Source organism: Sus scrofa, chromosome 10 (genome assembly GCF_054392235.1).
Source record: "Sus scrofa isolate SSC_HxYL_T2T_F1_AM1 chromosome 10, Sscrofa_HxYL_maternal_Yorkshire_Landrace_v2.0, whole genome shotgun sequence".
In the NCBI taxonomy this organism is placed as follows: domain Eukaryota; kingdom Metazoa; phylum Chordata; class Mammalia; order Artiodactyla; family Suidae; genus Sus; species Sus scrofa.
Window position 1 is genome coordinate 14,171,076 of NC_139392.1, and position 17,043 is coordinate 14,188,118.

At 44.9% G+C, this 17,043-nt stretch overlaps 1 protein-coding gene across 15 annotated transcripts in view; it reads left to right on the forward strand.

Annotated features, from left to right (window-relative positions):
• Positions 1-17,043, forward strand: part of DISP1 (dispatched RND transporter family member 1) — a 1,033,384-nt gene that overhangs the window by 972,974 nt on the left and 43,367 nt on the right. For 7 of the 15 annotated variants that reach the window (XM_084979157.1, XM_021064351.2, XM_084979158.1 and 4 more), the window contains one exon: positions 4,265-4,790. The exons of 1 other annotated variant lie outside the window; for it this stretch is intronic. In XM_084979157.1, the coding sequence (XP_084835283.1) occupies positions 4,265-4,790 (526 nt within the window). Of the gene's footprint in view, positions 1-1,405; positions 1,441-4,264; positions 4,791-17,043 lie in introns of those variants that run through there. 7 more of the 15 variants (XM_084979159.1, XM_021064358.2, XM_021064357.2 and 4 more) reach the window with 3 other exon arrangements.

Consider the following 17,043-nt stretch of genomic DNA (forward strand, 5'->3'; position numbering starts at 1 on the left):
TTCTACCCCCAAAGTGGCTAAAGCACTTAGGACATCAAAATTTGAGTGGAAAAGGTGAGGTAGAGGGTATGAGATTAGTGGCTTTGGATGTATTGATATTGGCATGCGGTAGTCATGAACAACAGGAAGTACGCTAAGCTCTCTGGCCACGGCCCATCACACCTCATGCCAGTGCCTCGAGAATAGCCTTCTCTTGGCAGTCCCTGCGTGTTATGGCCCTGGGGGAAAAGGTGATTTCAACATAGCTCTTTTAAAGTGGTTAATTATATTTGATCCAAAACTTATTTCAAACTTCCACCATCAATACTAATATCACTGCATTTATAATCACATAGCGTGAGATTTATCACAATAGTTCCTTTTTGTGATGTTGAATCTTCCTCTGTCTCATCTCTTTTCCTGTTCTCTTGGAGACTCGGACCAACTTTTTTTTCTTGTTCAGTTCCCAAGAAAGAAAGTCTTGGTCTGTGTGGCCTTAAGGGCACCTCTTGACTTCAGATTGATACTTGGCGATTCTCCTGGTCGCCTGAATTCTTATGCAGATGCATCCACTGAACTCAGCCTGTAAACATTTCTTAGAACAATTTCTAGTTTTTTTTTTTCTTTTTGCCTTTTAATTATCTTTTATTTACAATTCACAACTTACTTGTAAAGTCAGTTTGGTCGTTCCCATTTTATGATTAAAGAAACTGAATCATGGAACGCTCACATGACTTATTACTTCAAATACAAGCCAAGGTCAAAGTTCAAATTATTCTTTACTATCCGCTCATACCTACTTCATTACAAGAAATCTCCAAGCTACAAAACAAGTTGTGTTCCAAAAATTCATTTGTAAGTCAGTTATTTGGCACTTGAACTGCATTTTACCACTCTGGAGGAAAAAAATGTTATAAATGGTGATTAGGTCCCTTGGCTAGCCTGCAGAAATCTACTTAACTCTTATGTGACTACAAAACGAATGATGCGTTTGCAATAAAAATAAGAGGGAGTGACAGTTGTAATTCTTGTCACAAAGAAAAACATTTTGTTTTCCCGAGAAAAAGCAGATTCCATTAGAAGACAGGGAAATATGGAATTTTGGGGAGTCCAGAGAGGATTTCAGGGGGCTTTGATGAGCGTCTGAGGTTGATAAGCTCTCTGTCTTATGCCCAGTTTCACTTCAAAACTTTGAGGATTTTTGTTAAGATACTTCTCACTAGCCTAACTCACCCGCTCGCTGTGATTAGTCAATAGGATTGATTGAATTGAATACCAAAAATAGACGCTCTGAGATGATGTTAGCCAAACTAGGATGTAAGAACAAACCAGCCAGCCAGAAAAAGTCCTCCTCCTCCCCTGATGGAGGGGCCGAGAGGAGGTCTTGATTTTCCCATTTAACCCAGCAGTTCGCCTCCGTTCTGGTAGCTTGGCTGAGGTCTGAAGAGAAGGCTCCGGAACGTGAGTCATGGCTATAGGCAAGGAAAGCATGTGATTTCTGGGGAGTATTTGCACAACGAGAGCTTCTAATTCTGAGAAATGACTACTTTTATCTCATCAAGCGATTGTTTCTTACATTATCTAGACTTTCACTTAACCAAGCAAATAAACATCTTAACTTTCCATTAACTTTTTAAAAAGTCGAGTGCCTTTTTAGATGGCCTTTAATTAGGATGTTTTCTTGTTTTCAGAACCTTTGCATGCAGCTTTTCCTTTCCTTAACAACGAAAGGAAGATATATCCTCCAGTAAAGGGAAGCCCAAGTGAGCCGAGCTTGCCGAGGTGGCACATTGTTAAGAAAGTGATGGGAAGAAGATGAGAAGTCTATGCCTCTTCAGTCAGTTTAGGGCTCTTACCAGTTTATCTACCCTGTCTTCCCACTAGTTGGATAATACATGTAACTACTTTGTGTTGGGTGTATTATTTGAATATTTTATAGTGGGTATTTATACCCAGGAGTGGTTTACTGAGTGAGTAAAGCCGTGTGTGCTCCAATCCAAGAGCCTTCTTAATGGTCATCATGAAAGGAAGCTGGGATTGGCAGGCCCAGCGAGAGGGTAGCATCTAACTCGATTTCCATGCTTTGATATTTGTAAATGCTTTGTTTTTCCCACTAAACTAATTTATAAAGACATCTTTAACATCCGCATTAGTTCTTCTATTTCTTGTGGCATTGATATTTTTATAGCTGAATTTGTGTATGTGTGTTTTGAGTGTTGGAGGAGCTCTATCCCAAAGGAAAATAAGTCCGTAACGTTACATTTGCATCCCAGCACAGTGAGCATCTTCTGGGTGTTAGTTTTCAAAGTGAAATGTTATGCGTTGTTCTGGCCTTCTGCTCAGAACTGCCCCTGTTGAGTAGTTTATAAATTGGGTGAAAACAGACTTAGGAACCTTCCCCATGAGGATCCAGGTTTGTCTTTACAATGTACTCAGACTGGAAAGAGATGGTTTCTTCTGGTACCTGTGCATCTGCCAGAGGTGGGGAGAGACAGGAGGGAGCTTTTCCAGAAGCCCTTTGGTCTGCTCAGAATACCATGCCAGAGGGGTTAGTGAGCCAAAGCATGTTTTCTTTTTTTCTTGTTGGCTTTCTTGTATAGATTAAAACAGGCCAAGAGCATTTTTTTTTTTTTTTTTTTTTAATTTTAAGGGCTACACTTTGTGGTATCCGGAAGTCCCTGGGCCAGGGGTCTCATTGGAGCTGCAACTGCTGGTTTACACCACAGCCATAGCACACCGGATCTGAGCTGCATTTATGACCTACACCACAGCTTACAGCAACACCAGATGCTTACCCCACTGAGCGAGGCCAGGGCTTGAGGCCTCACCCTTACCAAGACAAAGTCAGGTCCTTAACCTGCAGAGCCACAGCTGCGCCTCCTAGACTGAGAGCTGTGATGACCCATTCTGTCTTACTAGGTTCCCAGGTTTTGTTTGTTGGTTGGTCAGAGGGTGGGAAATAGTTTAAGGAAAGGAAGAAGGTTGTCTGCTTCTGCTTTGGCTTTTGTTTGACTGGACAGAAAAATACTCCTGGTAATTTGAGCATTATTTTTTCCCTTTGCATTGGAGGCCTGGACCTTTTGGTGGAGGGGAAAACTTAAGAGCAAAACTCTCACTTGAAGAAATCCCAGTCATAGTATTATTTTTCTCATGGGCAAGCAATGCTACCTGTAGGATGTAACATAGAAAACAAATGAGTGAGTTCATGGCAGCTTATATGGCATATTTTTTGTTTATTATTTTTTAGCATTATATTCATTGGTTTAGGGGCTAAAACTTTTGTGTCCAGTATCTTGGTTGCAACAATTCTTAGCTTCACTGATTAGTTTTTATTTTCTCCTGCTTATTCTTATTCTATGACCTGAGTGACTTAGAGGAAAAGTCGTATTTCCTTGACATTTTTCAAAGACATAAGATATTCTTTTTTTTTTTTTTTTTTCTTTTCTTTTTACGGCAATGCCAGATCCTTAACCCACTGAGTGAGGCTGGGGATTGAACCCACATCCTCATGGATGCTAGTCAGGTTCTTAAACCGATGAGCCAATGGAACTCTGAAAAACATACGATATTCTTTTTTTTTTTTTTTTTTTAGGGCTGCACCCTCGGCTCATGGAGGCTCCCAAGCTAGGGTCTGAATAAGAGCTATAGCTGTCGGCCTACACCACAGCCACAGCAATGCGGGATTTGAGCGGTGTCTGTGACCTACACCACAGCTCAGGGCAACACCAGATCCTTAAGCCACTGAGCGAGGCCAGGGAGTGAACCCGCAACCTCACAGATACTAGTCGAGTTTGTAACCTGCTGAGCCACAAGATATTCTTAAGATTACTCACACTGCATTAATCTACACAACCAGGTGCCCTCAGAGGCCTCACTTTGCCCACTTCTCTTAGATGAGAACAGCCCAGCATAATAGTGTTGAAAGTTGCAGGATGATATTGGCACCCCTGTCTCTTCTACCCCTTCCCACCCCCGTCCTAAAACGTTCTCCTTCTTCACTGACACCTTTGTGGCTGGGACGAGGACAGCAGAAGGGCACCGAGAGGGGAGTTCATGTCCAGTAGGTCAGGAGAGGGTTCTAAGGTGCGGGAAGTGGCTGGGGAGGAGGGGGAGGAGGCCTGAGCCCCCTGATTCTGTTGCAGGTGCTGCCAGCATCCCCTGCCACTTTTACAACTCCCGCAAGAGCCCTTGTTTTCAGAGCTGTCTTCAAATACTTGTCCTGTCTTTTCTACAGAATCGCCTGCCTGACTATAACTCGATGACTGGATATCATTTTCTTTCGCAGGGTCAAGAAACTGGAGCATGGCTATGAGCACCGGAAGCCACGATTTTGTGGTTCTAAGCAATGGCAGCATCGCAACCAGCACTACCAACCCTGGTCCCCTCACCCCCTGTGATGGAGACCTTGCAGCCCAGCAGCTCGCACCCAAAGAAGCACCAAGGACAAAAGTGAGTCCAAACGGATGCCTGCAAGTTAATGGCACAGTTAAATCATCCTTCCTGCCTTTAGACAACCAAAGGACGCCTCAGAGGTTACCCCAATGCTGCCATCCTTGCCCATACCATCACCCTCTGACTAGCCATGACAGTCACCAAGAGTGCCATCGCGAGGCTGGCTCTGCAGCACCTCCCGCTTTGGCCTCGTGTTGCATGCAGCCACACTCAGAGTACTCTGCATCTCTCTGTCCAAACCATTCACCTGTTTATCAGACTGCGTGCTGTCTTCAGCCCTCTCCATCCTTCTGCCTGCATCATCCGTGGCCTGACCATTTTCAGCATCAGCCTGTGCCGCAGCACATAGCCCGCGTAAGGTGAGTGCTCAGAAAGTTTTCCTGGACCTTCGCATCCAGCAAACTCCATGTGAATGTGACTGCTTGGGTCGATGCTTCAAAAGGAGGAGACAAAAAAGTATCAGAGAAAGGAAACCAGTGAAAATGCCTATTTGGTGGATTGTGTGAAGCCTGTTAAAATGCAAGTGAAATAATATTATATCTGTTTTATCCATTGACTTCTTAGTCAAGTAAAGCCTCTATTCCTTTTTCCCTGTCTGCAGGCTGGTTAGGTGTCCCTGTTAGGCCCAGAGTTATAAAGTTCAATAGAAGGTTTTAGTAAAATTAGGAATTTCTGCTATTAAACATGAGAGATATATTTGTAATGAGGCTGCCTAAACAGGAGGCTTATGTTTGCTATTATTGATAGTGAGCAGCATTTATGAAAAAGAAGTACAAAACCAGTGGCCTCCTTTTGGCTATATGCACAATTTCTCTTCATGTGGTTTATGTAATTATGTAATATGTCGAGATTGTATGAAAGCAACCGTTCCTTTCACAGCAGATGGGACCTATAAATCTGTAGCAGAAGACTTTAAAACATATTTATCGTAAAGCATTTTCAGATTGAAAAGTCCTGGAAAAATCTCTATTGTGGCCAGTTCTCGTTCCCTTCCCAGGTTAGAGTTTCTCTGATATGTGCTTCTGATATTTTTTCCATGGTTAACTTACCTGTACTGCTGGCGTGCAATGGTCATATAGTTTATAAAATACTGAGGACTTTGTAGAGACCAAAAATTATTTCACTTTTCTTGGTGATAAAAAGTTTTAGAAGAACTAGAAGAAAGCATTCTCTTTTTAAAATTAGGGTATAGTTTATATACAGAGAAATGCACATATCTTAAGTGTATCGGTTGATCAGTTTTGACAACTGTGGACGCTGGCGTAATGCCCGCCCTGGTCAGAGATGGAACTCTTCTGTCACCTGAGAAAGCCCCCTTATGCCACTTCCTGGTTATTCCTTCTGTCTTCACCAGAAACACTGTTCCGAGTTCTGTTACCAGAGTTTGTTTTGTTTGCTCTAAAGCTTTGTATGAATGGAGTCACACGTAGGTTCTCTGTGGTGTCTGGCAATTTCGACTCAGCATCACGTTTTGGAGACTGTGTGTATGAGGCTCCCTTTTCGTTGCTGAGTACTACTCCACTGTATGCAGGGAGCGGGAGACATGTTCCCGCATCGGATGTCAGAGTCTCTCAGTTTATAGAACTCTGATGAGAACGCTCACCTCCCCCAAAGCCACTTCTTTTTTTTTTTTTTTTTTTTTTCTTCTTTGTCTTTTTTGTCTTTTGTTGTTGTTGTTGTTGTTGCTATTTCTTGGGCCGCTCCCGCGGCATATGGAGGTTCCCAGGCCAGGGGTTGAATCGGAGCTGTAGCCACCGGCCTACGCCAGAGCCACAGCAACGTGGGATCTGAGCCGCGTCTGCAACCTACACCACAGCTCATGGCAACGCCGGATCGTTAACCCACTGAGCAAGGGCAGGGACCGAACCCGCAACCTCATGGTTCCTAGTCGGATTCGTTAACCACTGCGCCACGACGGGAACTCCTCAAAGCCACTTCTTAGAAGATCGCGGTCCAGATGGCACTGTGCCGTGTGGCCAGCAGTAGACTCTTTCCACTTTGAATGAAACTGTGTTGAAATGATAGGGTCATAAATATCGGTATTTCCAAATCATTAATTATGTGATTGCAGAGTGTGAGGTGAAACAGACAGCTCTACATTGTGAAGCTGACCCCTCCTAGACAAAGCTTCACAAGAAAGTAAAACAAGGGGCAAGCGCCCTGGTGTTTCAGTGTGACCAGCATGTCAGTATTTTCAGGACTCTGGCTTAGCCTCTCTCAATGATCTAATTTTACAGGAATGAGAGCCCAATGTACATACTACTTTAAATAGAATGGCCTTAGAAAAGCAAACGGATAAAATTGCCATATTTGTCCATCAGGAAAAGTTGTAAAAGAAACTGGAATATTCTGTGAGAAATTTTTCATATTGGAATTTAAAAAATTGGGGGAGTTCCCATTGTGGCCCAGTGGTAATGTTTGTGGTATCCATGAGGATGTGGGTTCGATCCCTGGCCTCACTCAGTGGATTAAGAATCCAGCATTGCTGTGGCTGTGGTGTAGGCTGGCAGCTGCAGCTCTGATTCGACCCCTCGCCTGGGAACCTCCATATGCCATGGGTGCAGCTCTAAAAAAAAAAAAAAACAAAAGAGGAAAAAAGAAATATTTTCATACTAGAGAGATTTACGAGGTAGACTCTGCTAGATTTGGTGGACAGCTGGGTATGGGGAAGAAGGAAGAAGAATCACAACCATTTTCAGTTTCCTGGCTGGGGCAACGCGGTGGGTAGATGATAATGCTGATCACAGAAACGGAGAGGTTTCGAAGGATGCGCGGAGCCGGCAGGGCTTCTGGGGGCAGGGCTGGGGCAGTAACTTGGAAGAGTGTGGTCCTCTGAGCTTTCTTGACAGGGCTAGTATTACGTGACAATTGCATTGCGGATAACAACACCGTTGGAGGTCATCGTAGAGTGAAAACTGTAGCAGGGAGACTCAGCCCAGCGTGAATTTATTTGCACAGTTGTGCTGTGGGCAAGACACTAAGCCATGTCTGTGTCTCTCTTCTCAAATCCGTAAGATATCCACACAAGCAAATGTGGACACCGATAAAGCTGCTGATTGAGGGAGGGCAGGGCAGTGTGGGAGAGTCTGCACAGGAGATCTGCTCTAAGAAATTCTGAAAATGAGGGTGTCCTGTGATGCTTTGCTGTCTTTTATTAGTTATTCTACCCAACACTTTTACAAAAGTTATCAGAACATAGGTTCTAGAGGCTGATCTCTGCAACAGATGGTACTGCTCCAAAAATTTTTTTTTTCCTTTTGTGATTTCCTGCATGTTGTTTTTCAAAACCTGATAATCTCAAATACTTAATGCAGTGTTAGTCACTTGATGTCTCAGATGTATTCATGACTTGATAAAGGGATGCACTGTTCACGGCACTTGAAGAGTGTCTTAGAGGTTGGTGGCCGTGGAGTAAGATTGCGGGCAGGCGGATGATCCTGGCTACTTTCAGCTGCTGTTGCTCTTTGCGCCTACACCACAGATGGGCCCACCCGGTTGGTATTTTGTTTCAGTTTTAGACGTTTGTATTTTTTTTATAAAGTGCGAAAACCGTAGAGGATGACGTAGAGAGTCAGTGGAGAGGAAGATCCAGTTTTCTCCCAGCCCGCGAGGCACCTCCTTTCAGTCGCTCCTCCTCCCGTTCCTCTTCCCACCTTCTGTAGCACAGCGGTTCTCTCGTCCCTTCTTGACTCTTTGAGCTGTAATAAAGCTTTCTAAACAATTCATTAGAGTCCATCACTTGTGTGTATTTTTGCTTTTTTTTTTTTTAAATGGCTGCGCCTGCGCCATGTGAAAGTTCCCTTGCCAGGAATTGAATCCCAGCCACACCGGATCTTTTAACCCACTGCACCGGGCCAGAGACTGAACCTGTGCCTTCCCAGTGACCCAAGCTGCTGCAGCAGCTGAATTCTTTTTTTTTTTTTTTTTTTTTTTTTTTTGTCTTTTTGTCTTTTGTTGTTGTTGTTGTTGTTGCTATTTCTTGGGCCGCTCCCGCGGCATATGGAGGTTCCCAGGCTAGGGGTTGAATCGGAGCTGTAGCTGCCAGCCTACGCCAGAGCCACAGCAACTCGGGATCCGAGCCGAGTCTGCAACCTACACCACAGCTCACAGCAACGCCGGATCGTTAACCCACTGAGCAAGGGCAGGGATCGAACCCGCGACCTCATGATTCCTAGTCGGATTCGTTAACCACTGCGCCACGACGGGAACTCCAGCAGCTGAATTCTTAACCCACTGCACCACAGTCGAAACTCCGGTTTTTGCCTTTTTAAATTCTCTGTGAATTGGTTGGTTAAGATCATTGCAAGGCTCACATGCAGTCTATTCTCTTAGTTCCATTTGTCACCATATATCAAGTAGGTCAAATAGGTCTCATTCTAAAGCTTCCATCTGGGAGTTCCCTCATGGCTCAGTGGTTAGCAAATCTGACTAGAAACCATGAGGTTGCAGGTTCGATCCCTGGCCTCACTCAGTGGGTTAAGGATCCGAGTTGCCATGAGCTGTGGTGTAGGTTGCAGACGCGGCTCAGATCTGGCATTGCTGTGGCTGTGGTGTAGACCGGTGGCTACAGCTCTGATTTCAGACCCCTAGCCTCGGAACCTCTATATGCCTCGGGCCCTAAGAAAAGAAAATAAATAAATAAATAAATAAATAAAGCTTCCATCTTTTTTCAATTGTAGGCTCCTATCCTCGTAGCTGTCGCTCAGCTCTTAGTTAATGCGTCTGATTGAGAACACGAAGGAATTTTATAAGGCAGAACCCAGTCTCGCCTTACGTGAGACAGAGCCTTTACCCACAGGTCCTCGACCCAGCTGAGCTCCTGAATCACCTGGGGAGTTGAGGACTAAACTGAGGACGATAATCAGAAGGAGAAGTTTCTTTTGCGGGGAAAACAGTGAGGAACTCGGGGGAGGGGATCCGAGGTGGGAAGGGTCGCTGGGGGTTAGCGAGGCTGGGGGCAGGCCGACGGAGATGACAACGTGAGTGGCCCTCACAGGGCGACCGGGACAGGGTCAAGGGACGGCGGGAGGCGGTCGTCGAGGACCAGGGGGATGGCAAGGGGGGAAGCAGGCGAAGACAAAGGCTTGCCTGGGAAGAGTGAGGCGAACAGGGTGGCCAGAGTGAGGGGGTCGTTGGGATGACCGGGAGGGTGGCTCTTCCTGATTCCACCTCCTGAACCCCGTCCGGCCGCCTGAAAGACGTGCGGAGACATCTGCCCCTTACCCTACAAACGTCTGGAAAGTGCCTCTCGGGAGCAAGTCACACGCCGGGTGTGCTGCTTGAAGCTAAGTTCTGAATTCTCCATTTGGGGCTCTTCTTATTGCCCCATTAAAGGGGAAGGGGAGTGGTGTTAGGACACAATTAATAAGGGGGTCTGCGTCCAAAAATAGCGCCCAAGATCTCAAACCCAACCTTGACGTACCTTTTAAGTTGGCGTTGCAAAAATGTTCTTGGTGGGAGCAGAGGACTCCATAAACGATGCTTGGCCATGGCCATAGACTCATTATCATGGAAGGGAACCTGCAATGGTTTGGGGTACCTGCCAGACGCATTTTTATTTCTCTGAGGGTGATTTTGTAGACAGATGGTCCCTTTAAATGTTCCACCCTGGAGAGATCAGAGCTATGCTGGGTTAAGAAGACTTGGCATGGAGGGGACCATGGCACCCCAGCAGGAGCTCAGCCCCTGGAGCTTAAATAACATTGTCCCTGCCTCCCCGTACATTCTGACTATATAATTTTTGTAACCTGTATTTCCTTTCTCCTTGGGTTCTTTGTGAGTTTTCCAATTTAGGACTTACGTTTCTCAGAGGTTTTCTTTTGGTTTCCCCTTAGGACACTAGTTACTTTCCATGAAGGGAACTCTTTTTCCTAAAGAGTGGAAAGTGAGAATTTGTGTATTATGTTAAAAGAGATGGAACCTCCCACTTGAAACCGTGTTCCTTTGTGTATGTTCAGTCGTCAGTGATAGGCCTGAGAGCATCGTTTTCTGAAGGGTCTTACTTGGCTGCACCTGGGCTGCCGTAATGCACCCTCCGCTTCCCTGAGCCCTGGTGATGGTGTTATTTTAGTTCGCTAGGAAATTTGAACCCAAAATCACTCTGGACACTTCATCAGCCGTGTGGCATGAACCTTGGCATTGCTCCAGATCCCAGAGTCTCTGGTTTGCCCGAATCACCAGACTCAACCCAAATGGCTTTTCTAAGATGCTGGAGCAATGAATGGGGAACTTTGAGGTTAGCGACTCACTTACTTAGCATTTCATGAATACTTACTAAGTGTTACATCCTGGAGACAGAGGTAAAAACTGCAAGCGTGGTCCCCGGCTGGAAAGATGGAGCGGTGATGTGGATTGGGCCCGCTCCTTGGGTTTCAGCCTGAGGTAGCAAGCCCTCTCTGATCAGCAAATATCGCCTGCAGAGCTGCTGTGTTCTTTGGAGCACAGCGCTTTTGCAGGGGCACAAGCCAGGTTTATGTATTAATACAAAAAGAGAACCAGACTATGTCTTATTTTAAATTCCGTTTCCTCTCTTACCGTTGGAGGGTTACTAAGAGCTAAATAATCATTTGTCTTTAGGTACATTTGCTGTAAATTGTAAGCTGGCCAGGACTACGAGGCAAGTGTCTTTGGCAGGCAGGAAAGGTTAAGCTTCGTTCTTTAAGACCTGTGTTGAGCAGCAGGGTCCAGTAAAATTTTAAACTCCATTCTTCAGTCACACAAGGCACACTTCACATGCTCAGCAGGCACCTGTGACAAGTGGTACCACAGTGGACAGCAGAGATACAGAACGCTTCCAACAGTTCAGAAACTGGGCAGAACTATCTTTCTTAGCTCCATTAAAGCAGCTAAGATCCCTTTTGACCTCTGTGGCAGCAAACGGAGCAAGTATGATAGAGAGAAAACAGGAGCGTTTGACAGTAAATACCCTTCTTGGTCAACATAATTCTCATTCATTGGAGTATGACTGTATTTTGTTTAAAATATAACAAAGAAATGGCAAAAAATAAAAATCCCTTTTCTTCAAAAATCTGAAGGACTAAAGCCCTAGATTATAAGAAAAATTGTAGGAGGTAGGCAATTGCTTCAGCATTTTCCAGAGACCACAGTTACAGCTTGCAGAAACTGCTGCAGGAGTGCCTGTCGTGGCTCAGATGAAACGAACCTGACTAGTATTCATGAGGATGCAGGTTGGATCCCTGGCCTCGCACAGTGGGTTAGGTTGCTGTGGCTGCGGTGGAGGCCGTCAGCTGTAGCTCTGATTCGACCCCTGGCCTGGGAACCTCCATATGCCATGGGTGCGGCCCTAAAAAGACAAAAAGATTAATTAATTAATTTAAAAAAAAACGACTGCCGATCCATCCAAAGGCAGAAGTATCCATCTATTGAGTTTATGGCTGCCTGGGCTTTTTGTAAGTAGATCTAAAATACAAATGTCCCAGCAAAGTTTTTTGGGAAGGCCTTGGCCCCAGAGGAGTCATCGTGCTGCATTAGAGCCAGTCCTCCTTGCACGCCACCCACGGAGAGGCAGGCAGGGCGCAGAGGGTCTGAATCCTGGCTCTGCCACTGGACAGCTTGGTGGTTGGGATAATATTGCATCTCTCTCAGCCTTAGTTTCTTTCCTTTTCTTTTTCTTTTTTTTTTTTTTTTCTTTTTGTCTTTTTAGGGCCGCTCCCACGTCATATGGAAGTTCCCAGGCTAGGGGTCTAATCGGAGCTGCAGCCACCAGCCTACACCACAGCCACAGCAACGCCAGATCCGAGCTGCATCTGTGATCTACTCCATGGCTCACGGAAAGGCCGGATCCTTCACCCACTGAGGGAGGCCAGGGGTCGAACCCACAACCTCGTGGTTCCTAGTGGGGTTCATTTCCGCTGCACCACGACAGGAACTCCTCCTCAGCCTTCGTTTCTATCCATGGACAAAGGAGAAGACTGGGCTATGTTGTTTTCATGTAGCACAGTCTGCTGGAGCCAAGTATGAGTCTCCTTGCTCTTCTCCTTCGAAGCACTTTTGTTCCTTTCATTTCTTTCTCTTCAGTCTTCCTTGTTGTTCTTTGCTGCCATGTACTTAATTCTGTTAATATTAGTTCAGAAATCAAGCTCTTACTGAATCCTGGTGGAAATAAATACATGCTGTATTGCTTTTCATTCTTATTTCTAAATTGCATAATTTTAAGCCTGTCCACCTGCGGAAAAGAGTGAAAGACGGTCACTGATGTGCTTTCTGAAGGAGGAAGTGGGGGCAGTTGAGACTAACTGGGCCTCTCCAGCCCAAAAGACACAGAGCTTTTATACCAATTGTATAATCTGATTAAGACAGTTAATTTTCGAAGTCTGGTACGATTGAATCTTGATTTCACTGAAACCAAGGTTTATTTTTACGTTCCTTAAAGTAGTCAAAATTAACTTTTTAAAACAGGATAATGTTTGTAAAATTTAAAATGTTCCAAGCTTGCTTGCCAAAGTAAGTCAGCTTGGCAGTCAGATTGAGTGAAGCCTTATTTTATTAGTAGGACTTCTTTTAGGGCGTTTTTTATACTATAAATGAACCGATTTTAGAGTGCGCTGTGCCTCAAGGAATGCACTGCACAGTCTGTAACACATTTCAGAATATGAGCCTTGGTCGTCTTTTACTTTAATAATAAATGTCAGGAAATAATACCCTCTTTATTTCATAAAATTAATTAATAGAACAGTTTGGAATGAAGCAAATATATTCGTTAATTACCCCTTTCTCTAGTATTCCTACTTGTTTAGCAGATCCTGGAGAGCGAAGAAAAAAAGGAATGGTTCCAATTTTTCTTTTTCGTTTAAAAAAAAAAAAAAAAGGCTGAAAAACGTCAAATATTTGGCCGGCAGCAAAACTTAAAAGACCCTGTTATAGATCAGTTACTTCTCTAATTCCAGGAAAAAAACCCCAGTGGTACCACTGCACCTTCTTTCCAGACTTCCGTGGATTGTTAGGTGTAATTTAAAAGAATTTATAGAACTTTCATTGCTGTACTATGTGTTCTTTTCAGCAAAATTGACTCTACATGATTAAATCTTTTTTAAAAGACACAAGCCAGAGAGTCAACTGCTTGGTGATTTGAAGTCTGCGATACAGCCTGGTGCCTGGGGGCAGATCTGAAACCCAAGGATTTGTTGAGTGAATGTCACGCACCCCCCTGCCCCCCTCCATTCTCAGGACACCTTTTTTTTTTTTTTTTATTGTGAAAAATTGACAAAACTTAAGCTTTTTAAAAACCTCACAGAGGTGGGTCACTGCCAACAAGCAGGCTATGATCTCATAGGAGAGAGATGACAACCACAGTTCTCCAAGGACCAGAACCAGAGTTGAGAGGGTCATCTGAGTCCCAACGGGGGAAACGGAGCCCCACGCGGGAGGGTTAGAGAAGCTCATGGGAGATGAGTAGGCTCTTTCACGATGGGTGAGGGACCCACTGCCTGACACACGGGAGGAGGCCTGGAGGACAGGCCGGGGCGGCTTCAGCAGGAGGCCGCGTGGTGAGCAGCATCCTTTGTCTGGAGAAGGCCCAGAGGAGGCAGAAAGGTTGTCTGACTCGACCTTTGGAGAACAGTGCACTGGAGTTCATCCAAAAAGACCGCCCTCCCCAGACAGCGGTCCAGCTGTGGAATCAGCCTAAAGCGCTGAGGAAGGGTCCAGGTACTTCCCATCCAGTAGCTGCGTAGTTCTGACGCCTTTGATTCATCCGTAGTTCCCCAGGCTTGCTTGTTGACCCTCTTACTCTGAGCAGCCTTTGTGTATCTTCGGGGCCTACCAAGGCGCCTGGGATTTAGGAGAGACTCAGAAATTGTTGAACTTCATGAATAATTCATTGAACATCAGTAAATTCCCTCTCAGGCGGAGCTCGATTTGAGGATGTTTTATTTGGATAATGAAAATCAGGCACATTGTTCCCCTGGAGTAAGATGTTTTCCCAGACAGTGGGAGAAGCTTGAGAAGGCTTTGTTCCCTTAATAACCCTGTTTGATTAGTTGTTGTTTGAGTCCTTTTGGGGGGAATAGCTCCTCTTGTCCTTTAACGCCTCCAGCCCCCCATGCATTGGTTTCTAACTTTCAGGAAAATTATGGCCGTATTCACGCAGGTGTGAGAAAGGCAAGGCAGAGACCTAGTCCACTCCCTCAGCTCCAGCTGCTTTCGTACCTGATGCTGGAACCCTTTGGAGAAAGACAGGGATCAGCCAGGAGACTGCGCTGGGGAGAGGCAGCCCAGAATAACCTTTCTGTTTGCTCACCTCCTGGATATTTGCAAATCTAGAATAAGTGGCTTTGTCAGCAGTCAGCAGAGCATAAACCTGATGGATAAAACATATATTCCCGAAGAGGCGTTGGCGCTTTTCTTTGTCCATGTATATTTTCTGACTTAGAAAGAATAAAACAAGAGAGTCCAGGGCCAGATTTGATTCCTTAGCTCGATGTGAATTTGCTGTGTTGTTGGTTTCATTACCCAATTTCTTCTCCCATTTGAATGGTACAGGAAGGACGCCGATAGCTATCAAATAGTTTGAGATTCAAGCATGATGCTTTCTGCAGGAATATGAGCGATTTACCGTTTTCTAAACACGCTTCTGTGTGTCTGGTGAGAAGCCAAGAGGGACAGGTAACACATTCAGTCCTTCAGACCCTCTGTGTGCCTCTGTGGTCGCCTGGCCCTGCCCCCCTCCCCTCCTAAAAACACTGCTTTCATTATGTCCCTCCTCTGCTCAAAAACCTTCCACGGTTTCCCCCAACCCTCTGACCTGACGTTGGAAGTCCGTTTAAAGGGATGGAGTGTGTTTTATGGGGGAAGGAAGCGTAGTTTAGGGAGGAGGGATCTTCCAGCCTTGGTTGGGAACAAGGTGACAGAGCTCAATAAATAAGATTATTGTAACAGATTCCCCCCCACACACACACACACACTTTAGAAGTTTAAACAGAAATCTGATTCAGCACTTTATCTTCATTTCCACTTATATGTAATCAAAAACTAGATTCTGATCATCTTTAGGTCCCGGCCAACACTGAGTGTTTTAGGACTTGGTTTTTTAGGGATCAGCCATGGGCTGGCCACCTTGGCTACCAGAAACTAAAACCACTTCCTTGTACAGCAGTCCCCGGGAGACGTCTATTTACGTATAATTTTGTTGTTGAAAGGGCTCCCCTCACGCAGACTTAAACTTGACGGTGAGCTCCCAAATGTATTACTTTTCTTTAACCTCCTTACCCCTGACCTCCGTCTCCCAAAGCTCAGAATTCTAAGTGAGCAGCATTAGTGTCTGGTGAGTATTTTGGCTTGAGGATTTTACACTTCATTCCAGCATTCCAACCTCTTAAGTGAGTTACGTTTAATAAGATTTTTCTGGCTTTCTTATGAGCTTTTCTTGGATCTCCTATTAGTGATTATTATTCACATCTTATTAAGGAAAGCGTATACTATACCCTCATTTAGCATGTTTTGTGCAGGACTCGCAGCAACAGTCTGGCATGGAAAGGCCTGTGTTTAAGGACAAGTGCTTTGTAAGTTAGTATAGCTTTAAAATGGAACACATGGGGCCCGTTTGCTTTATGCCCTCCAGCTAAAGCATGCAAATTTAACTTTAACGTCATGGGCTGAGGAAGAATGCTTTCTTTTAAGCAGAGCTACTTTTCAACCACTTAAAAATATTTTTGATTAACGCATTGTCTTTTTCAGGATGCTAATTGCTTTAAACCCTTCCTTCCTTCCTTTGTCTTTCTTTCTTTCTTCCTTCCTCTCTCCCTCCCTCCCTCTCTCTCTCTTTCTACCATTCTTAGATTCTTCTTTGAGGGCGTTTTTTGCACTGGATCAGAACCCTGGGGCATTCTGACCTCCAGTGCTGCCCCTCCCTTATGAGCGGCAGAGACAAGATATATTTGAAAATGAATTTCCCAGCACCCGCCCGCTGCCTTCAGCTTTCATCAGCAGCAGCATAGCTGCCCCTTGACTACTGATCTGCCAGGCCTGGAAACTCCTCTCTTCTGGAGGACAAATAGTCGATTAATTATAAAAGAGAAAATAATGCCCCTCCCCATTCTCACCCAGTTTGTATAACAGGGGCGCCTTTCTTGTTTACTGCAATAACTGGGGCAAAAAAAAAAAGCCTAATTTCTTACTTGCTACTTAGGACCAGGCTCTCCTAATAAGAGAAAATTTTCTTTTTAACTTAAACTGGAACTCAAGCTGTTACATGAAAGTCTGATTTCTTCCAGCTTTATGGGATTTTGAGCCTGAGTGGGACAGACGGGGAACATTGTACATTCTGCACAAAGCATCTTTTTCTTATGGAATGTCGCATAGAAGTGCCTTCATGGGCTGCCAGGCTCAGTTACTAACTGAAGTAACGGTTAGCAGATCCGATGAGTGTGCAGTTTTGCCTTTCAGCATCCCCACCAGCTGGACGTCCTCAAATGTCAGATAGTTTTCTTTTGCCAGCAAGTTGGGTGAAGTTGGCGTGGGGGTTTATAAATATGTGCAAAATGCATATTTTTATCATTGTTCATAGCCGTCTTTTATGACATCGCTACAATATTCTTAATGTCTCTGGGGCAAATTTGTAAATTCGTTAACAGCCAAATCGGAGGTGAGTTGTTC